Source organism: Balaenoptera borealis (assembly GCF_965194805.1).
Source record: "Balaenoptera borealis genome assembly, chromosome: 15".
In the NCBI taxonomy this organism is placed as follows: Eukaryota; Metazoa; Chordata; class Mammalia; order Artiodactyla; family Balaenopteridae; genus Balaenoptera; species Balaenoptera borealis.
The window spans coordinates 85,932,305-85,951,714 of record NC_138871.1 but is presented as its reverse complement, the minus strand read 5'-3'; the positions used below and the strand labels follow the sequence as shown (position 1 = coordinate 85,951,714).

Genomic DNA, 19,410 nt, shown 5'->3' with positions numbered 1-19,410 from the left:
GGCCTTCCTCTCAGATGAACCAAGCGTGCAGCCCGCGAGGCATACTCAACACACATGCCAGGCACACCCCACGCTCCCAGCCAGCCCGCAGCACTGACCCGGCCAAAGGAGCAAGGCTGTCCGGTAGGTAAGAGGCTTACTGGGCCCCTGACACCAGCTCACGTGACCAGCACTGCAGGACGAGAAGGAACTCATACTCACGGCTCGCGCTGCCAGCGTCATCACCACTCCCGTGAGGAAAGTCAGGTAATAGCCCGGGTACACCCCATGCCAAATGGCAGAGAGGATGAACGTCTGGATGGTTGGACTCAAGGAGGTGCGCTCATAACACACCCTGGAAACCATGGAAAACATGAGTGATTAGAGCTTATCAAGTCCACAACGATCACTCTTATTCCTGGTCAGGATCTAGGAAAACAGCCACAACTTATTTTGGGCGTCAGCTTGATCGGTGACTTCACGGAGGTTACGGCTATTGGGGATCAGATTTATGAAAAGAAATTTCATTTCCATCTCTTTACTGGTACACGTAATGGCCAAAATGATCATTTCTAGTGTTTGGGAGTCTATACTATGTACAGAAGAACTTTAACAAATATAAAAGTTATTTTTATTTTACATTATTTTATTATTTTCTCTAGTAACATTTAGAACTTTCAACTGATCTAACAATAGTCTTCTGGGAAGTAGGCTGTGCTTAGTGTAAAGTGTTCTTGTCACAGGTAGAGAACTCAGATGAAGATAAGATTTTCCTAAGGTATCAAATTTAAAATATAACAACAACAGAAAATAACACAACAGATTAGCTCGGAAAATCTCCACCCACTGGGGAGACTGCAAGGCACCATGAAGCGATGATAATGTGTTTTGGATATTTCAAGAGGTAAAGGGATTGAACTTGTCATGAGTAAAGGACATGACAAAAGAAGGCTTCTCTACACAGAACGGTGCTTAGAGCCCTCCCATCCCAGGAGCAGTCTTTTATGAAATAAGCTCAAGATCGGGCAGTGTGTCCCATCAAGAACAAGAAGACTGGACCACTGGGAGTTTCTGCGCGGTGTCCTAGCTCCGTCTTTTGTAATCGGTCCTCTGCCTTCCCCGTGTGCACATGACAAGCCCTCATAATTCTCGGCACAGGCGCCTCTTTGCCCCTCGTTCCCGCACGCTTCCCACTCACTCTCTCATCATTCTCGACAGGGAGCAGCACATGGAGATGACTGCTGAGTTTGTACCAAGACGGTGACCTCCCACTGCAGAGGCTGGGTCTCTGCAGCCTGTGCCCAACATATAAAGGTCCGCTGTCCTGAAATATTTTAAAACTGGAAGTGTTGTGCAAAATCTAGGGCATAGGTATGGTGGCTGTGTAGGCATTTTTGTTTGGCCAAATCTCCCATGAATGAGGGACATACTGGTGATCTCAAACCTTGGTGGGCGCCTTTCAAGGCAGGCTACGAGGTCAGTGGGCTACATTCATGACTCAAGCCTAAACAGTTCTCTGACTTGGTAGCACCCTGCTTCGGACGACATTAACTCTGATTCCCAGTTAACGCAAGGTCACAGCGTGAATTTAATTTAGTTAAGAATGTGAACCCCGTGAAGCTCAGCCTCAAGAACTAGAGGCCAAAGCTCAGCTGATGACGGTTCTTGAAGGAGCTTACCTTTTGAGCCAAAGAGCTGTCTGAATATTCCAATTATCAAGAAACATCTTGAAACTTGTTGACATCTGAAAAACAAAGGAGCTTTCTTCTTTGGTCGACAAAATAATGAAGCTTTAAATGTAAGTAACGTCTTACTGTGCTAAGAGAACATTACTTGACGATGATGGTAGTGTACGACCTCTTTCCTTAACACCATTTTTTCTAATAGAGTAACATCATTCTATAAAAGGAGTTACTGGAGGGAACATCTGTGAGGTAAATGGATTCTCACCATTTTCTCCTGTGTGTTAACACTTACAGGGGTTGCCATGGAATTATCCCAAAGACACTCCTGATGGAGCAGGTGAATGACCTTCCAGTGGCCGTTCACTGGGGGCCGGAGTGGACACCCCATCAGGTGCAGCTTCACTTCCTTCAGTGCCTCCCTCCCCGGCTACTGGGAGTCTTGGCCTCCCAGGACCTGCTCTCCCTGGAGGAGTGGTCTGCACATCTTCCTACCTTTCCAGGGCCTCACTCAAGCTTCCCCCACTAACGCCACCCTCCGATCTCAGAGGGAAGCTCTGGTCTCCTGGCCGCTACTCCTTCCCTGTGTAACCACCCCTCCTCGGCTCTGCACTTCTCACCATTTTAGATTCTCTGTTCCGTTATTTACTGCTCTCGTCAAAATCTGAGGATGAAAACTTCTCAAGAGGCAAAAAAATCTTACTCTTTTATGAATAAGGCACATATATACATATAGGATATAAAGAGATATACAATATATCTGTGATATTAAAATTTCATGGGGCCTGATTAGGAAAAAACAAAAGTATCAAAAGCTCCTTAGTTGGCAATAATGAACAAAATGTTAAAACACGGTCATATATTCATCACCCAGTTTCCACAATTATCCATTTTTGCCTGTCCTTCCCCATTTTATTACTGACACTGTTAAGAGTATTTCAAAGCAAATACCAGACATCTTATTTCACCTGTAAATAGTTCAGAATTTATGTCCAATAAATAAGGACCTTTAAAAAAAACTATGATCAGGGACTTCCCTGGTGGTCCAGTGGTTGAGACTCCGCACTCCCACCACACGGGGCTCAGGTTCGATCCCTGGTCAGGGAACTGGATCCCATGTGCTGCAACTAAGAGTTCGCATGCCACAACTAAGGAGCCCACAGGCCGCGACTAACACCCGGCACAGCCAAATAAACAAATATCTTTTTAAAAAAGAATAAGAATAATTTTAAAAAATAATGTTACAAAAAATAAAATAAAAAAATAAATTAAAAAAACTATGACCAAAAAAACAAACAAACAAACTATGACCAGATCTAACCAAATTAACAGTAATTCCTTAATATCATCCAATATCCATTTTGTATTCAAATACCCCTGACGGTTTAAAAACATGGTTTTCCAGTTGGCGGGGTCAGTCAGGATCCAAACATATGGCATGGCTGGCTGACGTCTCTTTTAATGTGTAACAGCCCCTCTCTGCTCCCCGCTTTTCCCATGCCGTGCGTTTGTGCGGGAAATCGGGTCACTGGTCCTGTGGCACTCCCCGCTTCTGGCCCTGGTGTCTAACTTACTTCTCTATATTCTGGGTCCCTTCCAACGGCGGAAGGATCTAGGGACCTGATCAGGCCTGTATGTCCTGTGGTCCCACAACCGCAGGTGCCAAGGTCCAGCAGTGGGTCCGGCTGCTCCGCTCACTATTCGTTCCCAGTCAGCCTCTCACCAGAAGTTCCGGTAACTTCTCCCATCGGGAACAGCCCCTTACGCAGGCTTGCAGAGCAATGCCTCCTCTTGGTTTTCCTCTCTTCTCTCAGCTACCCCCTCCCGCATGCCTTCCTTTGCCTGGCCTGTAAGATGGGGGCTCCTTTGGGGGCTCTCGTCTCTTCCCACCCCCTCAGTGTCCCTCATGGCTACTCTCGTGGTTCCTCCCAAAACCTGAAGTGCGATAGTTCCCAAATTACAATCTCAGCCCATGCCTCAGCATTCACTGGCCGGCTGGACCACTCGGGTAAGTCTGCCATTTGAACACACCACCTTTCCCTTCAAACCTGCGCCTACCCCTTGCTCCTTACCCCAGTGAAAGGTACCACGGTGAACACAGCAGTCTGAACCAGACCTCTGGGCATGATTCATAACTCGTTCTCTCTTGCTGATTCCAATGTATCACCAAGTTCTGCTGAGTCTCTTAAACAGTGTCCAGTGTGTTTACGTCTTTCCAGCCCCACTGCCACGACCCTGGTTGAGGTCACCATCATGCTGGACTAACACAGCACCCTCCTAACAGGTCACTGTCTCAGGAGGGCGACGCCTTCTGCCTGACATAGCCCCATCCTCCTAACACACACACACACACACAAACGCACACACACACGCACACACACACACACACACACACACAATCGCCTCACTAGTCTAAGCTGGCCTCCTATCTTAGAAATGCCCTACATCTCTCTGATCACAGCCAATCTTTCTGTATCCCTGTAACCCCCACTCGATTAAAGTTCCAGGAGAGCCCAGATTGCACTGATCTTATTCACTGGCTCCCCAGGGCCTGGGGCACATGGTCGATGACCAATAAATATTGGCTGATTGAAAGAATGAGTATTATTATTACAAATCTTTCAGGACCAGTCTTGGGACATCACATCATAACCTATGAAGGCAAATTATGTTACTTAAAGTGTCATATGGTAACCAACTTCTTAATGATTTACTAACCTCTATTTGCTGAATTCTCAGATTGGAAATTAAGTCCCAACGAGCTGCTCCATTTTTGTCATATCCTCTGAATCCAAAGCCTGCCGCATTATTGATAGCGTCAGCTGTGATACACAAAGGAAAAGAAACTATTACAAACCTATGTAACAAACTACTATGTTCTCCCAGAAGATGTACGTTATCATATACTATCATCTTTAATTCTTAAACAGTCAAAGTAGATTCATTCTCATTTTTATATGATATAATAAAATGGGCCTTGATCCAGTTTTTAGGCTCTCCTAACAGTTTTTAGGTTCTATCCTTATATGTAGGACATGAACTTTAAGGTTTGTTTCTCCTGCATAGATGACCCTAGTTTTTCTCATTGGTCTTGACTATATATTCTCAAGAGGGTATTCTCCCGGCTATCACCAGGGTAAGATTTATACTTCCACACATTGACACGAAGGTTTATTCACGTGTTACTTACCTAACGTCCATGCAAAATAGTATTTGGGTCTGGCAGCCAAAAGAGAGACGTATAGATAGATAACCTTGGTCGGCCATGAAGCTGTAGCTTGAAAATGCTCATCAATGTTATACGCCACAGGTAATGTCTTAGAGATGGTCAAGTGAAATAACAAGGAAAGTCCACAGACTAAGAGCTTCTGAATAACTGCGAGCTGAAAGCAAGACAAGACTTCGTAAACTTAATTGATACGTATTTGCGTATTATTGCCACATAACTCTTCCTGAAGGTCGTATTAACCCTGTAACTCCATCCAAAATCCTGAACTCAGGAGTGCTCAGAATTTAAAGCCGCCACTGTCTCAGTCTGAACACATGAAGCCTTATGTCTAATGACTGCCTCTGGGTTATGGCTCAAATCACACTAGAAACCCCAATGTGTATTTTCAGGACTTTCAGTAAACTTAGAAAAACTAAAAGCAAACACAGGTGTATAGGGTGACTATGTAAAAATGTTAACATTAATAAGTTTTGGTAGTGGATTTTATGTGACCACACACACACACACACACACACATACACACACACACACACACACGGCTTATTTTTTCCATTGTGCTTTTTCCCTATTTTCCAAATTCTACGTATTTCATAGAAAACTATTTTTACAATAAACAACTTTCACGTTTCTTTAAACCTGAAAGTTCTTTAAAGCAATTTTGTTCAAATGATAAAACCAAAAGAGCCACACCCAAGAAAACAAAAAGATCTGCATAAAGATTCTGATGGAAAGAAAAGGACAATCTTTATTCTGGTAAGGTTAAATTACCTTGAAAAACACCAACTCATGGTGGTTTTGTGTTTTCAGTAGGCTAGACTATTTCAATCTGATTCAATATAAAGGAGATTTTACAGGCTACAGAGGTAAAGAAACAAACAGAGGAAAGAAAAGGCTGGATCCAGACGAAAGAATGTAACAAAATACTTGGATTTAGTGTCCTGTACAGTAATCAAATAGTATTCAAATTAACTACAGTAATTTGCAGATGAACACCTGTATTTAACACTTTCTGTAACGGGGCCAAAAAGAAAGGCTCAAAGGCAAGAGTCAGAGCACAGGCCTGATTCCTGCACTTTCGAAAAACCTTTATTTATTCTCAGGAGGTGCTGGAAGGTCAAGGGTTCTTCGCTGCAACTGTTCTTATTCTCATTTTCCTGGTCGTCTTTCAAAGCTTCCTCCAGTAAAGTAAGGCTACCTTTTCTTCACTCCTACCTCCAAAATATCTAACCTACACATCTGAATTTGCAACAGGTAATTAGGGAAAAATTATAATTATAAATGAAGTGAGATGAACCGAATGACCTCATATGTGAACCCAAAAATCGGGTACATCACTTTAGTAACATAATGAGAAGTACTGTGGCCATTAGACTGTACACACTAGTTTCCAGGTCTCAGTTTAAAACAAGTTAAAGTAACATATACCTGATCTCAACTACCAGCTGGCACACACACCAACGAGAGTCCCCAAAAAAGCTCAGTCAATGTGGGATCAGGAACTCTGAAAGGCAGGGGTGAGGGGGCATGAAGCTGGGAAGCCAGGTGTAACCCCCCGTTCCCACAGCCTCCTCTCCCCCATGCTGGCAGGAGGCCAGAAGTTAACTCTCAGGGAAGCCTAACCAGAAAAGAGCCAGGCTTCAGGATGCGGGTCCAGAGTGGGGCTGGAATGAATGTGGAACCTGCGGTGGATGCATCCCGAGAGGCAATGTCTGCAGCCCCTCCCTCCCAGCTCCACAGACCAGCAGTCAAGTCTGAACACCCCAGGCAGAAGACGGGAGAAGCCCGCACTCAAGAAACCAAACAGCCTCAGAGAAAAGACCTACAGGCATCACAGCAGAGACTGACAGGTGTTCCCCAGGAGACGTGCTCCCCTTCTTACATAGCAATGGATTTTCTATTTGGGCACGGTGAAGTCTAGCTAAAGACCACACGTCACAGCCTCCTTTGCAGTTGAGTGTAGCTATGTGGTCACAAATAACATGGACAACTTCTGTGGCGAACCATCTTAGACCATGAGGATGAGGGAAACGCCCTAAGGATGGCCAAAACGGGAGCTTGGATCCCCCGCCCGTGGAGCTGCCATATTACCCATGGACCGCTGACACTTGAGCTGCCCTGTAGGAGAGGAATAAACTTCCACCTTGTTTAACCTCCTGTTATTTTGGTCCTTGGTTCAGCAGCCAAACCTGTATCTTAACTAACGCAGATAAAGACAATTGGGAGGCCCCCAACAAATGGGCCGCTGGGTACCTGACTGACCCACTTTGGATTCAAAGAGTCTACACACCCCACTCATAACACAAAGAGCTTCTAAGTGCCTCTGAGTGATCTGTAAATAACTACCACAATTTGACTGTGTGAACTATGTACATATGGAATTTAAATTTAAAATATATTAGAACAGTGAGATAATATATTAAGAGTATTTGCTATTGCCAACAATCTCTTATTTATGATGTCCATAACCTGAAGGAGGAAAGTGACGTTTTCTAAGAGCAAATCCCATAAAAATTCAGAGTGAGGCGACAGAAGTAATACATAAATTTGTACTGCTTTTTGTTGGGTTTGATTTACCACTACGTATATGTTTGTTGCACTTGATATTTTTCCAGCATTTTACAAAATTAAGTCTAGCATCTTAATTCCTAATTTCCTAGTTAGGAATTTCTAAATTCCTAAATTCCTTACTAGGAGTTTCCTAAATTCCTAATTTCATTCTCTTCCCAGTATTCTAGAATAAACCTCTGGGATATCGAAGCTGTCTATTAACTACCTTGAGTTCCTCCTACGGCAGTGACGCCTCTGAAGGGTTAAGTGGTCAGCCTGACACAAAACAGTCAGCGAAGAGATCTGAATATACCCAGTTTCCCGTCCCAGTTTGAGCTGGCATTTATCAGTTAACACTTGGCCAGTTAACGGAAACTGTGAAGACAAGAGCATCTTTCTGGTGTAAAACACAATGAGTTGCATGGCACGAAAGAGAAAATACGAGAGATTTTGCAGATGAGTGCACGTCTTCATCCACTCTTCGTTTCATAATAACTTAGAAAGGAGCTGGTCCTCTGTTCCAAACCCCACATTCAGAGAAAGCATACTAGCCCCACCTTTTTGTCTCACAGACTTGTTGACTGGCCTATTTCTCATGGACCTTTAGATTCTACCAGATCAAATCCAGCAGAACGTGGCCTGCACAGAGCTGCACAGGTTCCCTGAACAAGGAGCAGCAGTTGTTCCAAGAAATAAAGATTACATTCGGGTGTGAGGCTCAGACCGCCTGGGCTTGAATTCCGGTTCTCCCACGGCCACCCTGGGAAACCCTGGTCAAATTACTTAGCCTCTGAGTCTCAGCCTCCTCATCTGTGAAGTCGTGAGAATAAAGCACCTGCCTCGCAAGACTGTCCTAAGGGCTGAAAGTGCTATGAAAGTGTTCACTATTATTATCTTTTTTATTGTGAACACTGGACAAGGTTTTATGGAAGAGGTGAAATCTGAAGTAGGTCTTTAAAGAGGCGTGAGATTTCAACTGGCAATGGTCGGCATTAGGAGAGACGTAAGGTACAGCTAAGGAAAAAGCCTGGAAAATGAGGCTCGGTCAGATCCACGAGATGGGCTTTTCTGCAAAATACTCCATGACTACAAAGCATTATCCTCACTAAGGAACGCAGCACGGCTTTTAAAGTAACCTTACTTTTGTCCTTCAATCATGATTGTACTTCTATTAGGCATCACCACTGGGTACTGTGTGAAGGGTCATTTACCTCGAAAAATGTTTTTAAAGAAAAAGATGGGTAAACTCAAAACTTGAAAACATTAGTATCTTGAAATAAACAAGGCTAATCAATACATGTTAGAGAGGCTGCAGACGAATCTCATGATCTTACATTTGGAGATGGCTCTGTCTTTTCATACTGTATCTCTTCTTTCCCATGTTCACTTGATTGTGTCATATGGTACGATCTGCCTTCGATGAAAGTGATGTAGTCTTTGTAAGAGCAGAGCGGGCCTGCCAGGATACCCATGAAGTTGCAGTTGTAACTTAAATACTCCAGAAGGCTCGGCATGCGTCTGCAACGAAAAGACACGCAACGTGTGAGATGGAACGTTTGCTTCCAGAAAATGTGACAGGAATGATCTTCTCCAACCTCACTTCTCTTATCGTTTCCAAAATAAAACAAGCTTTGATTTTCATTTGCATCCAAACAATAAGAATTTAAAGGTTCAGGATGAAGGAATGCGCAACAGTATTTCTGGATAGAAGAGTTTCCATACAGGTCTTTGTGAGCAACTATGAAGGGTTTCTACCTAACTCCTCATGATGAAACACACCCGAGGAGGACAAGATATGGCAGCAAGAATCATCTCTTACTAGTCAATCATTCGCTCATTTAACAAATCTACGTGTGCACCGACTACTACACACACGCTCCAGGGTCTAGAGATACCGCAGTAAATAAAACAGAGGAATTCTGCATTCATAGAGCTTACAGAACAGCTGCAGAAAATAAACAATTAAAAAAATACATCAAGTAACTTCAGAGATGCTAAGTGCAAGGAGAAGGGGGCATTTTGGTATATTAATGAGTCAGAGGAGGCCCCTCTGATCAGGAGACGTGTGAGTCCTGTGAGTGTCCCGGACAAGGGCTCCAGGCAGAGGGAACGATGAGGGCCAAAGCCCTGAGCCGGGGGCAGGCCCAGCAGCAGGCAGCCCGGTGCGGCTGGACGGGCTGAGCCAGGCAGAGAGGCAGGAGGGGAGTCAGTGAGCCGAGGTAACACAGGGCCTGCCTTGCAAGGCGCGGCGGGAACCTTGGATTTTATTCTGAATGTGCTGAAAAACTACGGTCGGCTTTTAAAATACCTATGTTTTGAAAGAATCCCTCTAGCCCCTGGGTGTGGACAGAGAAGGGTGGATGGGGGAAGACTAGTCAGGAGGCCGCTGACCTCCAGGGGGAGGTGACGGGGCTGGGGCCGCGGAGCAGCAGCGTCTGCCTGCATTCGGGCAGGACAGCCCTGGGGTCGGCTGATGGACCGGATGTGCGGCCTAAGGGAGAAAGGAATCAAGGATGTCGTGCAACATTTTTTTTTTTAATTAATTTTTGGCCGCGTTGGGTCTTCGTTGCTGCGCGCAGGCTTTCTCTAGTTGTGGCGAGCGGGGGCTGCTCTTTGTTGCGGTGCGCGGGCTTCTCATTGCGGTGGCTTCTCTTGTTGCAAAGCACGGGCTCTAGGTGCGCCGGCTTCAGTACTTGTGGCTCGCGGGCTTCAGTAGTTGTGGCGCACGGGCTCAGTAGTTGTGGCTCGAGGGCTCTAGAGCTCAGGCTCCGTAGTTGTGGTGCACGGGCTTAGTTGCTCCGCGGCATGTGGGATCTTCCCGGACCAGGGCTCAAACCCACGTCCCCTGCATTGGCAGGCGGACTCCCAACCACTGCACCACCAGGGAAGCCCTACTGCAACATTTTTAATTCAACTGCTCTCAGGTCAGTCCAAATGGCACACAGTATCTAAAGTGTACCAAGCATTCCAGTTCTCAATGCAGGTAACCGGGAGAAAAACAGTTAATAACGTAGGAGATTATGCAGACCATGTATATCATCATGTAAATGCATCAGAAGTGTATTTTTTTAATTTTTTAAAACCAGCTCCATCTGTGAAGTCTGCCATCCACTGACAGCTATAAACTACCACAAATAAAAGAACAACTACACCTGGGGAGAGTAAGTAGGCTCTTGAACATGTTACAGCCCTGTCTTCCTCTCTAATATGACAGGCGATCTCCTAAAAAAGCACAGTCTCTATGGCCAAGAGGAGTCGACAGAACCCCCTCACGTATATTTTTGTTAAAAAAAACAAAGAGAAAACAGTGCTTCTGGCCCAACTGACACTCAGCTAGGTCACCCCTTAGCCAAAACTCCTTAAAATTTTTTTCCTGAATTACTTTTCTACATTTAAAAGTTTTTGGAACATTAAGTAATTTTTCTTGAGGGCTCACAAGTGATTGGGAGCAAAATGTTTCTGGCAGATTTTCTCTTGTAGTTCTTTCCATGTAACACTGAAACAGAAGGCCTTCTCACTACCTCACACACCTGGACAAGTGCCCCGTCATCACAAAGCTGCCAAAGAGCCCCTTGTGCTCAGGCAACAGAGCCCCATTTTCAACACCACTTATTTCAAGACCAAAACAATGCCAGGTTGTCAAGGTGCATCTCAATCTTACCACGTCCAAATATGTATCATAATTTGCAAGGACAGATGATTCTGAACCATGAAACTTGCTGACGTACAAATGACAAGTCATGTTAGGAAAGAGGCAGATAACTATAATACGCGCTATGAAATGAGAACTAAGTATAACCGTAATACTCTATTTATGACATCAAGTGGAAGATTCGTTCTTCATTCCATAAATACTTATTTGATATCAACTGTGCGTCATCCCAGCTTAGGGCTTCTCAGTCTCAGCGTTACTGACATTTGGGGACAGTATTTCTCTGTTGAAGGGGACCGTCCTGTGCACTGCAGGACGTTAGCAACACCCCTGGCCTTGACCCGGCAGAAGTCAGGAGCACCACCCCTCTCCTTCAGTGACAACCAAAAATGTCCCTGGCATTGGCAAATGTCTCCTGGGGGCCACAAGCACCCCCAGGGCGAACTGCTGTTGAGGAGATGGGAATGTAATGATAAGGAAGACGAAGGTCTGTCCTCCTGGAGCTGACAAGTGGGGGACAGGGAGAGGGACAATCCCAATAAATATATTAGAAAACATCAGACAGTGATACATATGATGAAGGAAAGTAAAGCAGGGCCAAGGGCTACAGGGTGCTGGAGGGGAGGGCTGTGCGGTGACAGGTGGGCTGAGTAGGGAGGAAAGGAGGCTACGGCTCCTGTGGGACCTGCCACGCGGCCGTCAGACCTTTGTTAGTTTATTCTCGATGGCATGAGGAGCCACGCGAGGGTTTTCATCAGGAGAGGGTGATAATATAATCCAATACGTAGTAAAAGAATCTCTGGCTGCCGAATGGGCAGGAGAGAAAAATGGAGACCAGCCAGGAAAGCTCTGACAGTGGACCAGGTAGAGAGCGAGGTTAGGCTGGGGTGATGTCAGCGGGAACAGTGGTAAGAGGCCAGCCAGATTAGAGATGGCCAGATGTCATGGTCAGGTGGGAGACAGGTTTCAGAGGAAGAGTTCACTTGACTTGAGGGTGAGGTGGATTTGCAGTAAGAGAAAGGAAGTTTGCCTAAGTTTTTGCAACTGGGAGGGAAGTAATGGTGGAAGAACAGATGGGGATGAGGAGCGGGAGAAGGGACACAGAAATCAGAAGTTCTATTTCAAACAGGTTCCATTTGAGACACTGTTTACCCTCCACACCTGGACGCTGCAATGGCAGGTGGACATACGAGGCCGGGGCCCAGGACAGAGGCTGGATGGGGATATAAACGTAGGAGACTTCAAATGTGTGGACGGTATTAAAGCCAATGGAAGGCCAGTGATCGCCCGGAGAAGATGGAAAAGTCCAAGGATGTGCCCTGCAGCATAGGAACACTTCGCAGTGAGGCAGAGGAGGAGGATTCAGCAGAGACCAAGAGAAGCAGCCGGTGAGGCAGGAGGACACTGAGAAGCATATGGTGGCCCGGATGGTAAGCGACGAAGGTGTTCCACGGACTGAGCGAGCCAACGGGTCACGTGGTGCTGAGAGGCTGGGCGGCCTGCAGACCGAGGCGGACCATTAAATCTGCCAAGGTGAAGAGCAACCTTGAAAGAATGGTGGCAGACAAGCATCGAGGACAGAAACCTGACTGCAGTGGGTTGGGGAGAGAAAAGGAAATGAGGAAGTAAGAATAGAGAAATCCTTCAAGGAGTCTTGCTCTAAAGGAGTGGAGAGTCATGGGGTGGAAGCTGGAAGGGGCTGTGAGGTCAAGAAGGAGTTTTTTCCCTTGAAGTTGGTGGGCATGAGCCCACAGAGAGGGAAAAATTGATGAGTGATGAAGCACAAGATGGGATAACTGAAGAAGCAAAATCCTTGAGTTCTGTACTCAAGAAGCAACTGGACTCAGCGCTGACGTGAAAAGTTGGCCTTGGGCGGGACTGCGGACGGTGTGTACGTGGCACTGGGAAGGAAAGGAGAGTATTCTGTTACAGACACAGGCAGGCTGGTAGGTTTGGCGGTTGCAGAATGAAGTAGAGTTGCCTTATTTTCTCCAAAAAGCAAACACCATCCCACGTGCACGGGGGGGAATGGGGTGCTGGGAGTTGGGGAGAAAGGAGGACGCCGTTCCCAATCCTGCAGCAGGTGGAAAGTGAGTGGACGGCGGGGAGGAGGCAGGGGAACTGTGGTTAATACTGAGCTCTGTCGTTTTAAATCTGGGGTAACAAATCCGAAACACTCCAAACGGCAAGACAACGTTTTTCCACTCTGCCTTCTTCCGCTGTTCGGGCGGGCGGAGAGTTGAATGTAACCGGGTTTGGGGTCTTGCCAGGTGGCCGTGTGGGAGGGAAAGGAGGGACCAGGGCTGAGTGGCTCCTGACGAGCGGTTCCTGGGATGGACCGAGGACTCATACAGATCACAGAGCCCAGGTCAAACTAACCTCTCAGCAACTAAATAAATTCAAGTGCATATTCGCTGATATATAAAGACTGGCTATAGTGAATATCAAAATAGAATAATTTTAAAGATGGGGAAAATATAAGAAGATCCTCAAGACATACTACCTGGGATCAAAGGTGAGCACTTAGGGTAGGGCCTTCCTACTACACAAACAATTTCATTCTTCTGACAGCCAAGAATATATTATTAGTTCCAGGTTTACAGGAAACAAGGTGCTTGTGGGAAGTTTTTCTTTAGGTAGATTGAGTGTCTGACCTCTAATTACATTAGATTAAGATCGGCCCTGCCAAGAAATTAAGCTATTCCTCAAATGAGTCCACAGGGGACGCACAATAAACAAAGTAGCAGCCTATCCCCAAATGAATTCCTCAAGTACCAGTGAGAATATCTTGCTGGTTCTTCATTATTTCAAAACATGGCATCTCTGTGCTATATTAACACATCTAAGCCCAGCACCTGCCATCAGGTCATTGGTCTATAAATGGTAGCTGTGATTATGATTCATAATTACTACGTGAAGACCAAACAATCTTCCTGTCTTCAGGGAACTCAGAGCCTCGCAGGAGAGACAGAAGATTTCGCAGATGCCTTGCGGCATTACAGGAGGTGCATGCTGCATGATGAAATACTCAAGGTGCCATGGGAGTCTTAGAAGGGAGGCCCAGCCCAGCCAGATTTCGTGGCGGGAGGTGTGCAGACGGAGGAACGTTTGGTTTTCATGAACTAAGAGCTTCTAGGAGGACAAGTTAGCCTTGGCCATGAGTAAGTGTGAGTCCCCAGCAGGGACAGCGTGAACCTCGGCAGGAGACGATTTAAAGGCACATACCTTACCGCTAAGCCTCTCTGTGACGGAGTCAGTTCTTCATCCTTTCGAAACATCCCTGAGAAATAAAAATAGGCAATTTATCAATTATGATTTCTCCCAAGAAAAGAATGGTATTTCTTCCCATTCACACTTGCATTACTTTCCTCACTTGAAATTCATGTTATAATCCCAATTTTGGTCTAACTATCTGGTATAACTAGTCCCTTTCTTTCTCATTACAACACAGGCTCAATCATGTGAAAGGACCATCATGTAACCAAACGCGTCTGGCTCTGGGCAAGATAAATAACACATGTCAGGGAACTAATCTGACTCTTTTCTAAAGGAAAGTATTATTACATTTAAAAATTCCCCAATGCTAGCATATTTAATAGTAAATGCAATGACTTTCCAAAGGGAGGCATGAAAATGTTTCTGTTATTGGACGATTCCAATGACTAATCCCAATGGTACGGACAGTATAAAGCAAGGAAGGATTTCCTCACTCCTACGTGACTCTAGTGAATGAAACTGAACTCAGTATACCATCTTCATCCACTTCTTTACCTTTCCTCCAAACAGGAGAACGTTACCTATGATTACACATCAACTTACTGAATCTTAAACCCAATTTAAAGGCCAGAGGAGGTCTAAGAAGCAACAACACACTTCGAAAATTCTTGTGGGTCTTCCCGAGCAGGTGGCACAGGATGGGTGATGGGTACTATGAGGCTGCAAATCCATCCAGGCTGCATATAAATGATTGCCCTACAGAGACTCCTCCTTCAGTCTCTGAAGAGACCAGAGTCTAACTCTTAGGACTCAGAGTCCTGACTGCCAGCATTTGCCATGGCAAGGTGTCCATTCACTGAGGATACAGAATATGAATATGTAAGTATTTGTACTAAAAGGAGACATAAATGTGTGTGTGTTCATGTGTATAAGGGAGAGGGGCAGGGGGAAAACATGCAAATTTTAATAAAAATGTAACACAGAGATGAAGCAGGGATTAATAAAACTTGATTTAGACCAAATGTCTACTTCCTTCATATTTTAAATTGCCACTGATGTGGGTCACGTGCCTGACTCACATTATTTTACTTTGTTTTTGTCACTGAACTGAACGCAAAATTAAGAATAAACAGTGAAAGAAAACAAGCACACTTTAGTAACCTTAAGCAGAGTTCAATATTTTCCCTATCTTACCGCCATCCCTTTCTTTCCTCTAATAGAAAGTTATCATAATCTCTCAAACAAATGATGCTTGGAATATAACCTTTTCAGCGATGAAAAATTAATTTCCAAATTCTTACCATCATGAATTTCATAAGCCAAACTAGTGATCTTCTGGGTAATTATCATCATTGGGCTACGACAAAACAGAAAATAAATATTTTAAAAGAAGAAATTTAAAATAATACTTATGATATATGAAAGAGTTTTTATTCTGCTTATGACTACAAAACCCTGAAATTTTTTAATAAAAACAAGACCCCAAGGAATTTCAAAGAGAGAACTCCAGGGCTGCTATGTTTGGGGAAGCGATAGAGGCCAGGGGACCTGGACTTTTCTCCCGTGCTTTAAGAAAAGGCTCATCCTCTAAAGGAAACCCGCGTGAGCAGAGACGCAGCCCCACCTCCTCACTTCCTGCCTGTAACCTGAGGCCAGAGCTGAGGACCACACAGCCGCCAGATGGGACCCCATCACCCCATTCTCGCGCAGTACTTTTCAATACTCTGTGCTGCCTTTTGCCTCAGGGCTGAATTTAAAGATGGAAAGTAAGTCGCCTGGGAAAAGGGGACTAGGTAGAAAATTAAAGGAGTTTGGGTAAGAAATGTGGAGCAAAACAGAAAGAGGGAAATGGGCAAAAAGAGAAAGGACGACATCTATGTCCCTATTCCAGGAACCAGGCGAGGCGGGGGAGCAGCTGTTAAAACGCCCTGGAGCTGCACAAACCAGGTTACGCGCCACAGAAAGAGGACTTTCAATGTGTGTCACATGTGAGAAAATGGCAACCGTTTTCCCATATTTCATCATCTCTAATTGAATGGATACCTTGCGAAGAAAAAAAAAATCCACATAAGAAAACCCACCAGGCTAGATTTTTATCCTTTACGTTAGTTTACAGACATTGGTATTAAAGAACAATTAACCCTAAGTTACTTGTTTATATTTTTGGAATCTCAATAAAACCAGGAGGAAATCATGGAAAGCCCATCGCAGCCGGGGAGCGGCAGGGGGGCTCAGACCCACCACAAAGACCCTGAGCTTCCCCCCTACCCTCCCACCCCCGCCTCTCCCCGTGTCCACTGCTCAGAGCACAGACTGCCACCTTCACCAAAACAACCAGCATCTTTAAACATGTAAAGAAAGGAGGTGATTTCTCACCGTGTCAGCAACGCCGGCAAGGGTTTGTTTTAAATGGTCCGACCACTGGCATGAGATGCACAGACCTGGGCCCCCCGAGAACTTACAGCTCACTGGCCTCACCTAACAGGCAAGATCTCATAAAAAACCTGTCAGATGACGATTGCTCTTAAAGTACTAACGGAGAGGATTCCTCTTGAGTTCCCTTAAAGGTCAGTTCCTACATATACATCACTCACTCTCAGGAAATTATTCCTCGGCTAACCTATCCCCCCAGGCTGCTTTCAACACCCAGTTGCCATTTTTTTTAACTTTGCAAGATATTTTACATGCCTTTGAGGATTATAAAAATACCTTGTAACTCCCATTTCCCTGGGGGAAAAGAATCAGTTTTCTCACCTGTCTAATTCTCTTCATAGTTCAGTTAAAAAATGGATGAGAAAATACTCTTTGGTTCTAAATTTTAATTCTCACATCACCTTAAAACATCATAAAAACACCTGATAAAATAATTATTAAATTTATGCTATCAACTCAGTGATGTACTAAATTGTTAGGTCCATATACATCAGATGTTCTCCAAAGGCAAGTATGTGCTTCTTGAGTGCGTGCCCTTACTGTGCCTACTGGCAGCCCCGTGCAATTTCTACTCTATCAGGTGTGTAGGGCGCAGGCTCTCATGGAAGTGAGCTGGGCTGGGGGACGGAGGGTTCCCAGGAGCATGCTCCCTAACAGAGGTGGAAAGAAGGCGGGGAGCAGACCCACATGCTCCAGACTCTCCCCAAACGTTGCTTCCTCCTGGAGCTGCTTTGCAAGGAGATCCCCGTCCCCTGCTTCAGGCCTCAGCTTAACAGTCACTCCGTACAAGAGGCCCGTGGGCAGCTCTACCCCAGGAGCCACCTCTGCCCAAATGCGACACACGCCCTTCACTTCATCTCAGCGCCTTGTTTATCTCCTTCAAAGAATTTTTCACATTCATGGGTGTTTCATTTATCCAGTGGCGGCTGTGTTTTAAAATCTGTCTTCCCTCTTTAGGAGGTCGCTGCTGTAAGGAGCTGACAGTCTTTTTCACCACGGACCCTCCAGGGCCGAACACAGTGCCTGGCACAGGATGTGTGCTGAATAAATATTTCTAAAATGCCACATAAGCTGAAGCTTCTGAGTGTCAAGATCCATCACTCCTTCCGTAGGTTGATTATGTGCCCTCCCTCCTGTCCGTTCTCCTCTGTGCTTGAAAACAGGTACCAGACTGCTCTGTAATTACTGGTTGATTTTCCTGTCACCACAAAACCCACGGACTACTTAACAGCAGGAACACTGCCCTGTTCACCTCTGCACCCTCGGTACCCGCTATATACTCGGGCTCAAAGGTCTGGCTGGCTTGTAAAAACGTCTCACGTGACTTTTCTGTTTCCTTAACTGATGACCGTTATCCTTGAACATATCCTTTGGTTTTAAAGGGGCGGCCATTCCACAGCCTCTGGTCCAACCTATCACAGGCTGGGGGTCAGGGGGTGGCTAATGCGACCGTAAAAGGACAGAAGACAAAATCATTACAGAGTGCCTATGAAGGGGCCCTTTATGAATGAAAGCAAAAAGTACTAGGGGGAAGCTCAGCACAGGAGGAACAGACTAACGAGGGCTCAGAAGAGTAAACCAGAGGGGAAGGCAGACCGACGGGTCCCACACAGGCATGAGCCTGGCCGGGAGACAGAGCAGAGAGACGGAGGTAGGGCTGGCGCGTGCGGCGGCCGTCCCGAGCACACAGAACCCAGCGTGCAGAGGGGACGCTTCTGAGTGGAAACACTCCCAGGGTTGACAAAGAGGTGAAGTGCAGTGGTTTTCCTAACAGTGCCCTTTGTTCACAAATACCTGAATGGCGACAGTTAGAGTGACTCATGCAATTTTCACTTACACCTTTATTGACATTTTAACTACCTGTTTGCATGCAATATCTAATCGTTTCCCAGGTCCTAGGAAGTCTGAGATAACGGGACGTGAATCACAGTCTCCTGCTTCCCTGGGGTGGAGGCTGCGGGGTGCAGTGGGGAAGGGCAAGCAGTCGGCTTCCGGGTCCCCATGGAGCGAGGCCCGGGCCTGGATGGAACCACCTGCACGTTCTGTACCACGACGTCGCTAGACTTAGGTGGGATTACACGTACTTCTCCCCTGGCGCTCTGCCAGGAACATGGAAAAATGTGCCCTCTAGCTCTTCAAAATAAATACCTCAACCGATGAAAGAGCTTCAGGTAATATAAAATAAGATGTAAAGAACTAAAAAACTCCATAGACTTCTTATAATTTTTTTTAAAAGGGTACAAATTAACTTTGCTTTTTAACTAAAACATTTACATGCATTTTTTTTTTTTCTCTACAAAGAAGGAGAATAATGGGATTTACTTCTATTACACAGTGAAACTCAAACTGTAGTTAAACATTATCAGAGAATGAATACTAAAAAAGAACAATCACTTTCTGGATTGTTCCATTATTTCAAGGAGACTGCTAAACTCTAACAATGCTGCTACAAAGCAACTACGAGCACCTACTAGGTAAAAGGTCAGTTTGTCACCAGGGTACAAGTGACCTAACAACAGAACCAAACTTACTTCTCCACTCTCAGGCATGTCTAATACACAGGTGTTCTCTCCTCCAAAACAGCAAAACCCGCTGAAACCAACAAACCCCACGGACCTAACACCAAAGGAATGTGCAGTGAGAGAGGATGGAAAAGGCTTCTGAGCCATCCA

At 45.4% G+C, this 19,410-nt stretch overlaps 1 protein-coding gene across 5 annotated transcripts in view; it reads right to left on the bottom strand.

The window, feature by feature from the left end:
• MBOAT2 (membrane bound glycerophospholipid O-acyltransferase 2) overlaps nucleotides 1-19,410 on the bottom strand; it is a 114,201-nt gene that overhangs the window by 11,139 nt on the left and 83,652 nt on the right. For all 5 annotated transcript variants that reach the window (XM_082357566.1, XM_082357565.1, XM_082357568.1 and 2 more), the window contains 7 exons: nucleotides 15,607-15,662; nucleotides 14,315-14,369; nucleotides 8,772-8,955; nucleotides 4,852-5,044; nucleotides 4,380-4,483; nucleotides 1,659-1,723; nucleotides 202-334 (listed from right to left, as the gene is read on the bottom strand). In XM_082357566.1, the coding sequence (XP_082213692.1) occupies nucleotides 202-334; nucleotides 1,659-1,723; nucleotides 4,380-4,483; nucleotides 4,852-5,044; nucleotides 8,772-8,955; nucleotides 14,315-14,369; nucleotides 15,607-15,662 (790 nt within the window). The remainder of the gene's footprint in view (nucleotides 1-201; nucleotides 335-1,658; nucleotides 1,724-4,379; nucleotides 4,484-4,851; nucleotides 5,045-8,771; nucleotides 8,956-14,314; nucleotides 14,370-15,606; nucleotides 15,663-19,410) is intronic.